Genomic DNA, 12,310 nt, shown 5'->3' on the forward strand with positions numbered 1-12,310 from the left:
AATATGATTTTAAGATTTAATGTAACATCTCTATTAATAAGAATTTTCTTTAGTTTATAGAAGGCGGCTTTGGCTTTTTCAATGCATTTTCTTATATTTTTACTTATATCTTAGTTATCGTTAAAATTGGCGCCCAAATAGATGATATTGTGGATTCTTTCTAACTCTATTTCATACGCTCTGATGTTCATTGGTTGTAACTCTGTTTTAATGACAACCATAAGTTTTTTCTTAGAAGTGTTAAGCTTTAGCCCATATTCAATAAATGTTTCGGTCAACGTGTTTAAAAGTAGTTGCAACTCTTTTTGATTGGATCCAATCAGCACCGTGTCACCTGAGTTTCTGAGATTGTTGACATTAATCTTGTAGATTTTAATGACTGCATCTTCACCTTCTAATCTAAAACTTGTTAGAAAATAAAGTCGGAGTAGATATTAAGAAGTAGAGGCGATACAATACACCCCTGCCTCACTTCACGTCGTATTTTCACTACTTCCGTCGTATTTGGACCAATTCGTACGTTTGCACATTGATGCCTATACAAATTTTTGATAATCCGGAGATCTTGGTCATCAATTACCACCTGCTTTAAGACACCTTAGAAATAAAAAAAAACACATATATACTACTTGTTATATATCTCTACATCTTTGAACCTGCAAACTGAGACAGTTTGTTGTACTTCTATATTGTTGTAAATTCTCGAGTGCAGTATTCTTGAGAAAATTTTCAATACATGGCTCATTAGATTGATAGTGCGATGATCGCTACATTGTTTAGCGTTATTTTTTTTGTTATCATTACAAATGTTGACAGTAGCCAGTTTGTTGGCATATACCCTGTTTCGTATATTTTATTAAAGAGATTTAGAAGAGAATGTTTGCCTTTATCGTCGAGTAGTTTGATTATTTCGCTGGACATTCCATCTGGACCGGTTGCTTTGCTATTCTTTGATAGTTGTATAGCTCTTTCCATATCATCGAAGGTTATGTTTAGACCAGTCCATATATTTTCGATTTTTATTTCTCTTCTTTCGTCATCAAACACTTCCTCAATATATTCCCTGCACCTCTCCAGTTTGTCTTGTTCATTGACTATGATATTTCCTTGTTTATCAAGTAAATTATTTTTTTGCACTTCTATTTCAATACATTTGCTGCTGTACAATTTTTCTTTTACATCCCGGATATTCCTTTTGATTTTGTTGTATTCTTCAGTGTCTTTATTTTTCTGTTCTCCTCTGTTCTCCATTAGTCTGAATATTTTATAAGTCATCCATTATTGCTTGCGTTTATTAATAGTTTTATACTCTTTTGTTTGTTTCTTGTATGATGGTTTTGATCTGATTCCAGTGGTTTTCGATGTTATGTTTCTTCCGATTTTTCAAACTTGCTTTCCATTATCTCAAATACAGCCAGTGTTTATTCAGTTAGTCGGTTTTTGGCGTTTTACTTTTTTAAGTTTGAGTTTTATGTCACTGATAAATAAGTCATAATCTGAGGAGACATCTGCTCCAGATAGTGTTTTAGTTATCTTGATTGAATTTCGGTATCTTTCAGTAATTATTATATAATCGATCTGATCTAATCTCTTATCGTCATTCAGTACTATTCATTGGCCAACCGTTGCCAGTTTGTTTGCAATAATTTTCCTAGCGTCCTTATCCACATCATCCTTCTGTGTAATTTTTGGCTTACTTGCACATTTACTTCACCTTACTTACTAAGAATCCATCTGCGTGAGATGTTCTGATCATTTTGATCGATTATAGTTTTTCTAATCGCGCTAGATATTCTGTTAATCTCAGTCTTGATTTTTTTATAATAGATGTGTCTTTTTATATAAATTATATTTCATAGGTTTACCTTCTTCTCCAGATAGGTATCATACTTACCGATACCACCAAATATTCTTCTCAGAGTGCTTCGCTGAAAGAGAGAGAAAAGGTTTTCATCTCTTTAGAGGTGGTCTACCTTTTCGATTCGTATATTAGCATTGATCAAACAAGACTTTTGTATATTGTTGCATTTGTTATCTAGCTCAAGTTTCTACCTTTTTAGTTGTCTACTCAACTTAAAGTATCCCTTGCCTGCTAGAATTATTCTACGTTTAATTTTTTCTGTAATATAATTCTCGTTGGTCAAAAGGAGCCTCCTTCTCCTCTTGATTACTTGAGCCGTTGTCAGGGCGTGGTGACATTCGAAATATTATTGACTTTCTAGCTCCATTGGCAGCAATCCTGTACCATATGGATGGCTTCATGTAGGAATTTTCCCGCCAGATTGTTCATTTGGTCTGCCCATCGTGATGGAGATCTTCCTCTTGGTCTTCGGCCTTCTACCTTTCCTTCTACTAGCAATAGTTCCATGATCCCCGTTCTTCTAGCTATGTGGCCGAAGTAAATTAGGTATGCTTGTTTTACTTTTTTTATTAGTCTGTCTTTTATATAAAGCTCTTCCAGAAGTTGGTTCCATGTTCTGTCCAGGACATGCGTAGAATTCTTCTATAGACCTACATTTCGAAGGCTTTGATCTTATGTCTATCGATTTAAAAGAAACCTAAGATGTGAATTTGTTTACTACTTCAAAGCTTAAATTTTCGATGGTAAAATGTTGACCAATATTTTTGGTCCGGTTGTTGGATGTAGATGCTACTATTTTCCTTGTTTCCCATTTATTAGCAGGTACACATTTCTTGAGACAGTTGAAAAAGTATTATACATTTTTTTTAATAAGTGATTTATTATATTTACATAAAAACTGATCTTGTATTATACACTAGTTTTTTTAAAAAACAGCTTGCATAAACCTAATTAAAATAAAGTCAAAATGATAAAGAAGGGTTATTATTCTGTCTATTCTGGCCACTGAATTTAGTGTCGATGGTAAGACAACTAAATACTACACCTAATAGTTTAGTACTTCAGCTTTTCTTCTTTTTACGCACGATCGATCCATAATGGAATTACTGACAAGAAACATTACTGTCATGATTGGATATAATGGAATGTGTGGTACTCGTAAAAATCAATTACAACCATAAATTTATGTATCTGCGCTAAAGAGTCGAGACAATGAAATTTTTTGCTTTTTCTCACGCTTCTGGAATATTATCTTCATATATTCATATAAAAAATACGAAAAAGCATCACATACGATAGTATGCCAACAAAATTGAAAAGAATCCGATAGTAGAATAAAATACGCTGATCATTTGACACAATGCCAAAAATAATTACTACGACCTTTGCCAAACCAGAAATGATATCAAGTTGTTTTCTACTTGCTCCAAATACCTTCCATCAGATAGTCATTGTCTCTCTGAGTATAAAGGCCGTCGGTTCGGTCGAGCTTTAAAGTGAAATCGCTAGATGGGGCTTCGCCGTGGTAGAGGCTATTTCGGAGAGACGGATATCGATGGGCCTTCTGTCGTCATACAAAGTTGGTGCTTGAAGTATGATACCAGCTGTACCTACCAATACTGCTAGGGTAAAAATCCACAGAAAGAGACGGTCAAGGACCATGGCGACGTACTTCCAGTCTTCTTTGACCTATAAAAAATCAAAAATATAATATATAATTACATCATGTTAAATATTATCTAATAAATAAAACAAGCGTAAAAAAATCAGGACATATAAAACAGTGGTTACATCGCTGCTCATATATGGGTGTGAGACGTGGACGATAACAAAAGCAATTGAACGAAAACTTAGATCTTCTGAGATAAAAACCCTCAGAAGAATCTTCGGACCGAAGATACCGAATTAGAACAAATGCTGAGGCCAAACAAATATATAAGGCGTCGTCCAAGAAATTAAATCCCAACGGTCTAAGCTGGGCTGGTCGTGGCCTAATAACCGCCTTGCCAAGTTAATCTGGGAAGAATGCCCCAGATTATATATATATATATATATATATATATATATATATATATATATATATACATATATATATATATATATATATATATATATATATATATATATATATATATATGTTCCGAAAACTTAGATCTTCTGAGATAAAAACCCTCAGAAGAATCTTCGGACCGAAGATACCGAATTAGAACAAATGCTGAGGCCAAACAAATATATAAGGCGTCGTCCAAGAAATTAAATCCCAACGGTTTAAGCTGAGCTGGTCGTGGCCTAATAACCGCCTTGCCAAGTTAATCTGGGAAGAATGCCCCAGATTATATATATATATATATATATATATATATATATATATAGAAAAGAAATTTAATCTTTGCAGATTAGTTAAATAGTAAACTCTTAAATATTGGGGAAATCTGCAAGAAATACTCTAATGTGTATCAATTGTTTCGCCGAACGTTTTCGCCAAAGAGAATTAATTTGGCTTCTTCAGGGCTGAAAGAGAATAAATTATAATTAGCTACCATATATTATCTATTAAAACATTATTGATCTTACCGTAACTTAGAATTGTAGAGTTAGAATATTAAAAAACTTTGCTAGTAACATAGTGGTGTTTTTTGTTACTATGTGCAAAAAAAGTTTTTTATAAGTATTGAAATGTATGGTAGCTTCGAACTTGACACGTAAAGGCTTACCCAAGGTTAATCGAAAAACCCAATGCAACTACATTTAAAAGGAGGTAATTCTTTGAAATGTCGGCAATAACTAAATTTTTGATTTTTAGATAGTTAAAAGTCAGGTTCTGTTTAAGCCAGAACGCAAGCGCTGACAACTTCATTATGAATCTTTATGTCGTTAAGGTTCATTGGTAAAAAACGAATGAATTTAAATCCCAGTAAAGGGAAATATTATTTTGATTTTCTTTATTTAATTATATTATATTGTTCATGTATTATTAAGTCTTATTGAGACGTATCTAAGAAAAGCAAGGGAATGTTATATATTTTTTGTTAATGAAAATTAATTATAAAGGTATGTTAGTTGTTAATGGATATATCAGTCAAGTTAGTAATCTGTGATATAGTATTGTTCTTGGTATCTGATTTAAGTAGCAGGTGGTATATATCGCTTAGATTCTTGATGTCACTCTTAACATTAATGGAGAAATCGTTAAGGAAAATATAAGACATTTCAATGAACTCTCTTTTAGATTTATTGTTCTCACGGTGGAGAATTGTGGTGTTAGTATAGTCCATGAGATGACCAGTGGAATGGACATGTTTGGCTAATGCACAACGGTCAGGGTGAAGTCGAGAATCACTTGGATGGTAATTGGTCCGTCCCCTTTCTCGACATAAGGATGATCAGGGAAACCAACAACATCAAAATAGATTGGTATCAAAAACCGACCCATTCTGGTAGATACCTTAACTACAACTCATACCATAATAATTCTACCAAAGTCAACTTAATCAAACAGATGAAAAATAGAGTAACAAAACTATCAGATCCTTCATTTCATACAAAAAACCTACAAATCCTACAGAAACTTTTTATTTCAAACGCTTATCCAACACCATTAGTTAATAAGATTTTGTTTAATACTATCCATGACGAAGATATTTCACCTTCCTTCGCGACTAACAATACTGATCCTGATGTCTTAAGTGGGAACCCAGTCTCGGATACTCCTATAAACAAATATTTTTCATTACCATATTTCAGAGATATCACTCCGGGGTTAACAAGGATTCTGAAAAGTGTTGAACATAGCTTTGGCAATAATAATAACAACATTAAACTTAATGTAGCTTGTAGATCAGCCCTAACAATTAATAATCTTTATTCTAAGATAAAAGATAAGACTCCCATAGATAGGCTTAGTAATATTGTCTACAACATTCCATGTTTCTCTTGCAACAATTCCTACATCGGTCAAACATCTCAATTATTGAAATCACGTATTACACTACACAAAAGTGATTCTCGACTTCACCCTGACCGTTGTGCATTAGCCAAACATGTCCATTCCACTGGTCATCTCATGGACTATACTAACACCACAATTCTCCACCGTGAGAACAATAAATCTAAAAGAGAGTTCATTGAAATGTCTTATATTTTCCTTAACGATTTCTCCATTAATGTTAAGAGTGACATCAAGAATCTAACCGATATATACCACCTGCTACTTAAATCAGATACCAAGAACAATACTATATCACAGATTACTAACTTGACTGATATATCCATTAACAACTAACATACCTTTATAATTAATTTTCATTAACAAAAAATATATAACATTCCCTTGCTTTTCTTAGATACGTCTCAATAAGACTTAATAATACATGAACAATATAATATAATTAAATAAAGAAAATCAAAATAATATTTCCCTTTACTGGGATTTAAATTCATTCGTTTTTTACCAATGAACCTTAACGACATAAAGATTCATAATGAAGTTGTCAGCGCTTGCGTTCTGGCTTAAACAGAACCTCACTTTTAACTATCTAAAAATCAAAAATTTAGTTATTGCCGACATTTCAAAGAATAACCTCCTTTTAAATGTAGTTGCATTGGGTTTTTCGATTAACCTTGGGTAAGCCTTTACGTGTCAAATTCGAAGCTACCATACATTTCAATACTTATAAAAAACTTTTTTTGCACATAGTAACAAAAAACACCACTATGTTACTAGCAAAGTTTTTTAATATTCTAACTCTACAATTCTAAGTTACGGTAAGATCAATAATGTTTTAATAGATAATATATGGTAGCTAATTATAATTTATTCTCTTTCAGCCCTGAAGAAGCCAAATTAATTCTCTTTGGCGAAAACGTTCGGCGAAACAATTGATACACATTAGAGTATTTCTTGCAGATTTCCCCAATATTTAAGAGTTTACTATATATATATATATATATATATATATATATATATATATATATATATATATGTTCCGAAAGGTTTCCGCGGTTAAATATATACAATTAAACCTAGAGCTAAGATTAAGAGCTAAGATCTAGACTACAGATCAATTCCCAATAATCCAACAAAATATCTAGAGAAACCAATAAAAGCCATTATCAATCAACTTCTTTTTCAGTTGACATTAACAATCTCTAATTCCTCGTGAAAAGTCTTCCAGAACACCTCGAAAATATGGCCTACCCAAAATTCACAAACCCGATATTTCTCTACGTCCCATTATCAGTGCATACAACTGCCCTACACAACCATTGGCCAAGTACTTGGCAAAAACTCTACAAGCTCTCAAATGCTTTATCCTTTGTCAAAAATTCTTTTAATTTCATCAAACTTCTTAAACAATACCCTATCTCACCGTCAGACATTCTAGTAAGTTTCGATATCTTTTCACTCTTTACAAACATTCTTATAGACGAAACTTTGAACAATCTGAAAACTAAATACAGTACCCAGCAGGACCACTTATCTCTCATTAAACATTGGATGTCCAACACTTATTCCATCTTCCAAAATCAATTCTACAGACAACTAAATGGTGTCCCAATGGACTCCCCACTATCTCCAGTAATTGCCAATATCTTTATGGAAGACTTCGAGACCCGAGCACTATTCACATCAATGCTCAAACTCACATGTTGGCTACGATATGTTGACGATACATTCATCATTTGGCCCCATGGCAGGGATGCTTTGGTGTCTTTTCAAACCCATCTGATTGGTATACATCCTGGTATCCATTTCACGATGGAGGTGCATACTGATTCATCCCTACCGTTTCTCGACATTATTATAAAGAAAAACCCATCCCAAGGTTTTCATCATTCTGCTTATCGAAAACCCACCCACACCAATCATTACTTGCACGCCAACTCTTATCATCCCCCTTTAAAAATTAATTCAAACATTATTACGCTTGTCTCCAGATCAATACGCCTTTGCGATGATGCAAGTAGACCCGCTGAGCTCTCTAGTTTAAAACAAGCCCTCATCCAAAACGGTTACCGCAAAAATCACATTAATAGAAGCATCCACAGACATTAATCTCCCACTTAATCTCAACCTAAAAACTCACGCCCTCATCATACGAAAGCTTTTTTTCCTTACATCAAAGGTGTCACTGACAAAATCGACAAAATTCTTAAATCAAGAGGAATAAAGACAATATTTGCTCCTCAACAAAAACTTTCATTTCTTGTCCGATCAATCAAAGACAACATTCCAAATGAACAACACAGAGTTGATGAAACTCCTTGTGCAGACTGTCCTCGATCCTATATAGGCCAAACAAATCGTAGAATCCAAAATAGGATTTATGAACATTCCACTAGTGAACCATCTTCACAGAGGTCACAAACCAGATTTTGAAAACTCCAGAACCATAGCCCTCATCCGTTTCTATAAACCAAGAATTATCCGTGAAGCCATAGAAATTGAAAAAAGGCCAAATTGTCTCAATAAAAGAGACGGTTACCTTCGACTTGGAGACCTCTCATAAAGAAAATACCGTCATAGGGTTTTTACTTTCTGTTCTCTATGTGTCAGAGTTAAAACACACCAGTAAAAGATGTCATAAACTAAGTTTTACTATCTTTACCTAAATTTTAAAAATTTTAGAATATATTTTGTCCATTATTATATATTTTATATGTGTGTTATTAATGTTCAGTGTCAATGCTTTTATAAATAAAAAGAGGTTAATCTTTGTATAATATGGGTATATTTTATAAAAACCCTTAAAAGGGCTACATTAAAAATACGAACGTTTTCGGAACAACAGTTCCATCATCAGGTTAAAAATACAGGTTACCATGCCTGAGCCACCAAAATATTAGGGTAAAAACCCTTTAAAATATATAATGTTACCAAAGATTGTACATGGTGTTAAATTTTGTACCTTTTATAAATAATCTCAACGACTAGTAAGTTGCACTGAAGAATTATGATATTTTATAAATATTATTTTTTTATTACAGTGTCTTGAAAAAGGAATAAAACCATTTCGAAAGCTAGACAGACAAAAAGTCAAAAGAGTGTTTCATTAACATCCCGGCCAATTTTTTGATTGCAACCCTAATGAACTGTATTGTTTGTTTGCATATATATATATATATATATATATATATATATATATATATATATATATATATATATATTTCGTATCGTGGAAATACTTTTAATAAATGGATCTTTTTTAAAAACCAATAAAATAAAAAAAAGATGCGATTTTTATCAAATTTTAATTCCCACGACGATAATGTTGAAAGCAGAATAGCCACAGAAGAAAAAATTATAAAAAAAGAAGACAAATACGGCACTCACATATTAAACCTGCTAGAGACAACATTCTTAACAAATGTTAAACTATCAAAAACTTATAAAATATTAGAACAGCCCGAAAACGGATAGTTTTTCTCGAATTCTATCGAATCATTTGCTGGAAAATCAATTTATAGAGCACAAAAAATAATCTCCACTTTAAATAAAAAAATTGTGCGGACTTCGCAGTAAAGCGATTATTGAAAATTGTCACAAAACTATATTGGACCAATTTCTAATGTAAAATGATTGATTTACTCTCTTAAACTTTAAGAAAGCGGATAAATGTCTATACTCTATATACACTGCTCCACAATTGAAGTGGATATTTGTATTCTTCGTAACTTTGTCTTAAAAAATATTCCGACTTCATTGCAATAGATATGGCCCGTTGATAGCCAACGCTTTTTACATGTCCTTTTCTCTCCTTGGTTTTTAATAAATAAAATCTGTTTTAGCGGCTTTATTACTGTGGTTTCAATAAAAGTTAGTTTAGTTAAGATAACAATTAGTTTAGTAATATGCTTTAAGACGATTAGAGACTGTGCAACGCAAGTGCGTTGAAGACAGGAAGGTTTGTTTTAAATGGAAATCGCTCACATGGTATGAAGTGTATGTGCTCACAATGTTAGAATATGCGGAATATATACATGGAGGAGGACGGGAAAGAGCCACACTTATACTTAAAATCATTTCGTAGTCCTCACGGCAAGAAATAACAGTAGATACACAGCTTCAATGATTATTAAGCAAGCTACTGGAAGAGTGATTTCTAGTCAAACTATCAGAAGAAGGTTGCATGCATGTCATTAGAGAGCAATAAGACGCAAAACGATTGACGGACGAGTAACGTAAACCCAAATATCGTTGGGTAATGGAACACAGTCAATGAGGCTTGCGGGACGGGAGACATTGCCTCTTTTTTGATAAATCATAATTTCGTTTATATACATACGTCTGACGGTAGAATATTACCGTCTAACGGTATATATAATGAGCATTTAATGGGTTAACGGTATAAAGAATTTTCATTCATCCACAAAAAACAACATTGCCCACTGGTAAATAACAACGGAGAGTTAATTCATAACACCAAAGATAAAATAGAAGAATGGGAAAAATTTATACAACAGCTGTTCCGAGATGAAAGAATAGACATTACAATAAATAATGTCACTGAAAGCCCACCAATTCTAAAAGTCGAAGTGGAATATGCCATTAAACAATTAAAGACCAATAAAAGCCCTGGACCTGATGAAGTTTATCCTGAAATACTTAAATTGATCGAAAGTAATAACATTGATTTGTTAGTAATTTTGTTTAATACAATCTACGATACTGGGGAAATACCAGAGGAATGGTTAGAATCTATTTTTATTCCCATTCCAAAACAAGCTAACTCCAGGCGATGCGCAGATTTTAGGTTAATAAGTCTTATGAGCCAAATGCTTAAAATTCTATTAAAAATACTTCACAATAGGGTATACAAAAGGTGTGAAAAAGAAGTTGGATACGATCAATTTGGATTCAGAGCCGGAATGGGGACCAGAGAGGCCTTGTTTTCATTACAAGTACTGCTGCAGAAGTGTTACGACCAACAAAAGGATGTCTTTCTATGTTTTGTAGACTTTGAAAAGGCATTTGATCGCGTAAACCATAATAAAATGTTAAATTCCTTGCAGAGCATCAACTTGGATAGCAAAGATCTCCGATTAATTAAGAACTTATATTGGAGGCAGAGTGCCAAGATTAGGATCGACGATCATACATCTAGAAATATTAGTATAAATAAAGGAGTAAGGCAAGGATGCATACTATCCCCTATGCTGTTCAATCTTTACTCGGAACTACTATTCAAGCAAGCCTTGGAAAACCTTTCCACAGGAATAAAAATTAATGGAGAACCAATATCTAGCATAAGATATGCAGATGACACTGTCCTACTGGCTGATACAGACACAAACTTACAGAGGGTTATAGACCACCTTAAGGATGCTTGTCAAGAGTTTGGAATGAAGATCAACGAAAAAAAAAACAAAAGTAATGGTGATCCAAAGAAAACAGAATATCCCCTTACCTATAAAAATAAATGGGAATATTTTAGAACAGGTAAACCAATACAAATACCTTGGCTGTTGGATTAATTGCAAGCTGGACCCAGAACAAGAAATTAAAGCGAGAATTGCTCAAGCTAGGGATAGTTTCTTTAAGATGCGCGTTCTATTCTGCGATACACATATAAATATTAAATTGAGATTAAAACTTGTAAAATGTTTTATCTGGTCTGTTCTTCTCTACGGAGTCGAAACATGGACTTTAAAAATAAAGAGCCTGAATAGAATCGAGGCATTTGAAATGTGGGTGTACCGTAGAATTTTAAAAATTCCTTGGACAGCACGAAAAACAAATGAAGAAGTACTAGCGAGACTCAATTTAGAAAAAGAACTATTGAGAACAGTCAAAAGAAGAAAAACCAGTTATTTAGGGCATTTGTTGCGCAACGAGAAATACTACATCCCTCAGTTGATAATAAAAGGCAAAATAGAAGGAAAGCGAGGAATTGGAAGAAAAAAATTGTCCTGGTTACGTAATATCAGAAACTGGACAGGACTTGGATTTGAGGAACTCTTAAGAACAGCTGAAGATAGACAAACGTTTGCCACCATAACCGCTAACCTCCATTGATGGAGACGGCACTTGAAGAAGAAGAATGGGTTCCTCTCACTCTTTGGAGGCGGATCAATTTATGTCTGAAGGGCATGTATTATATTGGACGCACTAACTTATTAATGGGCAATAATTTTAAATAACGAAAGAATGACGTTGTCAGATATCGTGACCGGGTCAATAATAATGCAATTTGCTGGTGCTATATGTTATAGATATGTTTTATCGATGGTAATCTCCGGCCTAATCGCGAGAATTGTGAACAAATGGATAAATTATCATGTTCTGCAACAATTTCAGAACGGTATTCGGAAAACATCACCAACAGGCTAAGGAATAAAAATTTAAATGAAGAAGGGCAGACAGATATAGACTCCTACTAAATACAAGAATGCAACAAAAGAAAAAATTGAAGCCTACAGAAAGATGAAGATGAACTAGAACAACTGTAG

At 33.3% G+C, this 12,310-nt stretch overlaps 1 protein-coding gene across 2 annotated transcripts in view; it reads right to left on the reverse strand.

Annotated features, from left to right (window-relative positions):
* Nucleotides 1–1,923: 1,923 nt before the first annotated feature.
* Nucleotides 1,924–12,310, reverse strand: part of LOC140448963 (acetylcholine receptor subunit alpha-like) — a 1,000,791-nt gene continuing 990,404 nt past the window's right edge. For both annotated transcript variants that reach the window (XM_072542105.1, XM_072542107.1), the window contains exon 13: nucleotides 1,924–3,550. In XM_072542105.1, coding sequence (XP_072398206.1) covers nucleotides 3,353–3,550 — 198 coding nt within the window. In that variant the 3' untranslated portion in view covers nucleotides 1,924–3,352. The remainder of the gene's footprint in view (nucleotides 3,551–12,310) is intronic.

The sequence above is a fragment of the Diabrotica undecimpunctata genome, chromosome 1, assembly GCF_040954645.1.
Source record: "Diabrotica undecimpunctata isolate CICGRU chromosome 1, icDiaUnde3, whole genome shotgun sequence".
Lineage (NCBI taxonomy): Eukaryota > Metazoa > Arthropoda > Insecta > Coleoptera > Chrysomelidae > Diabrotica > Diabrotica undecimpunctata.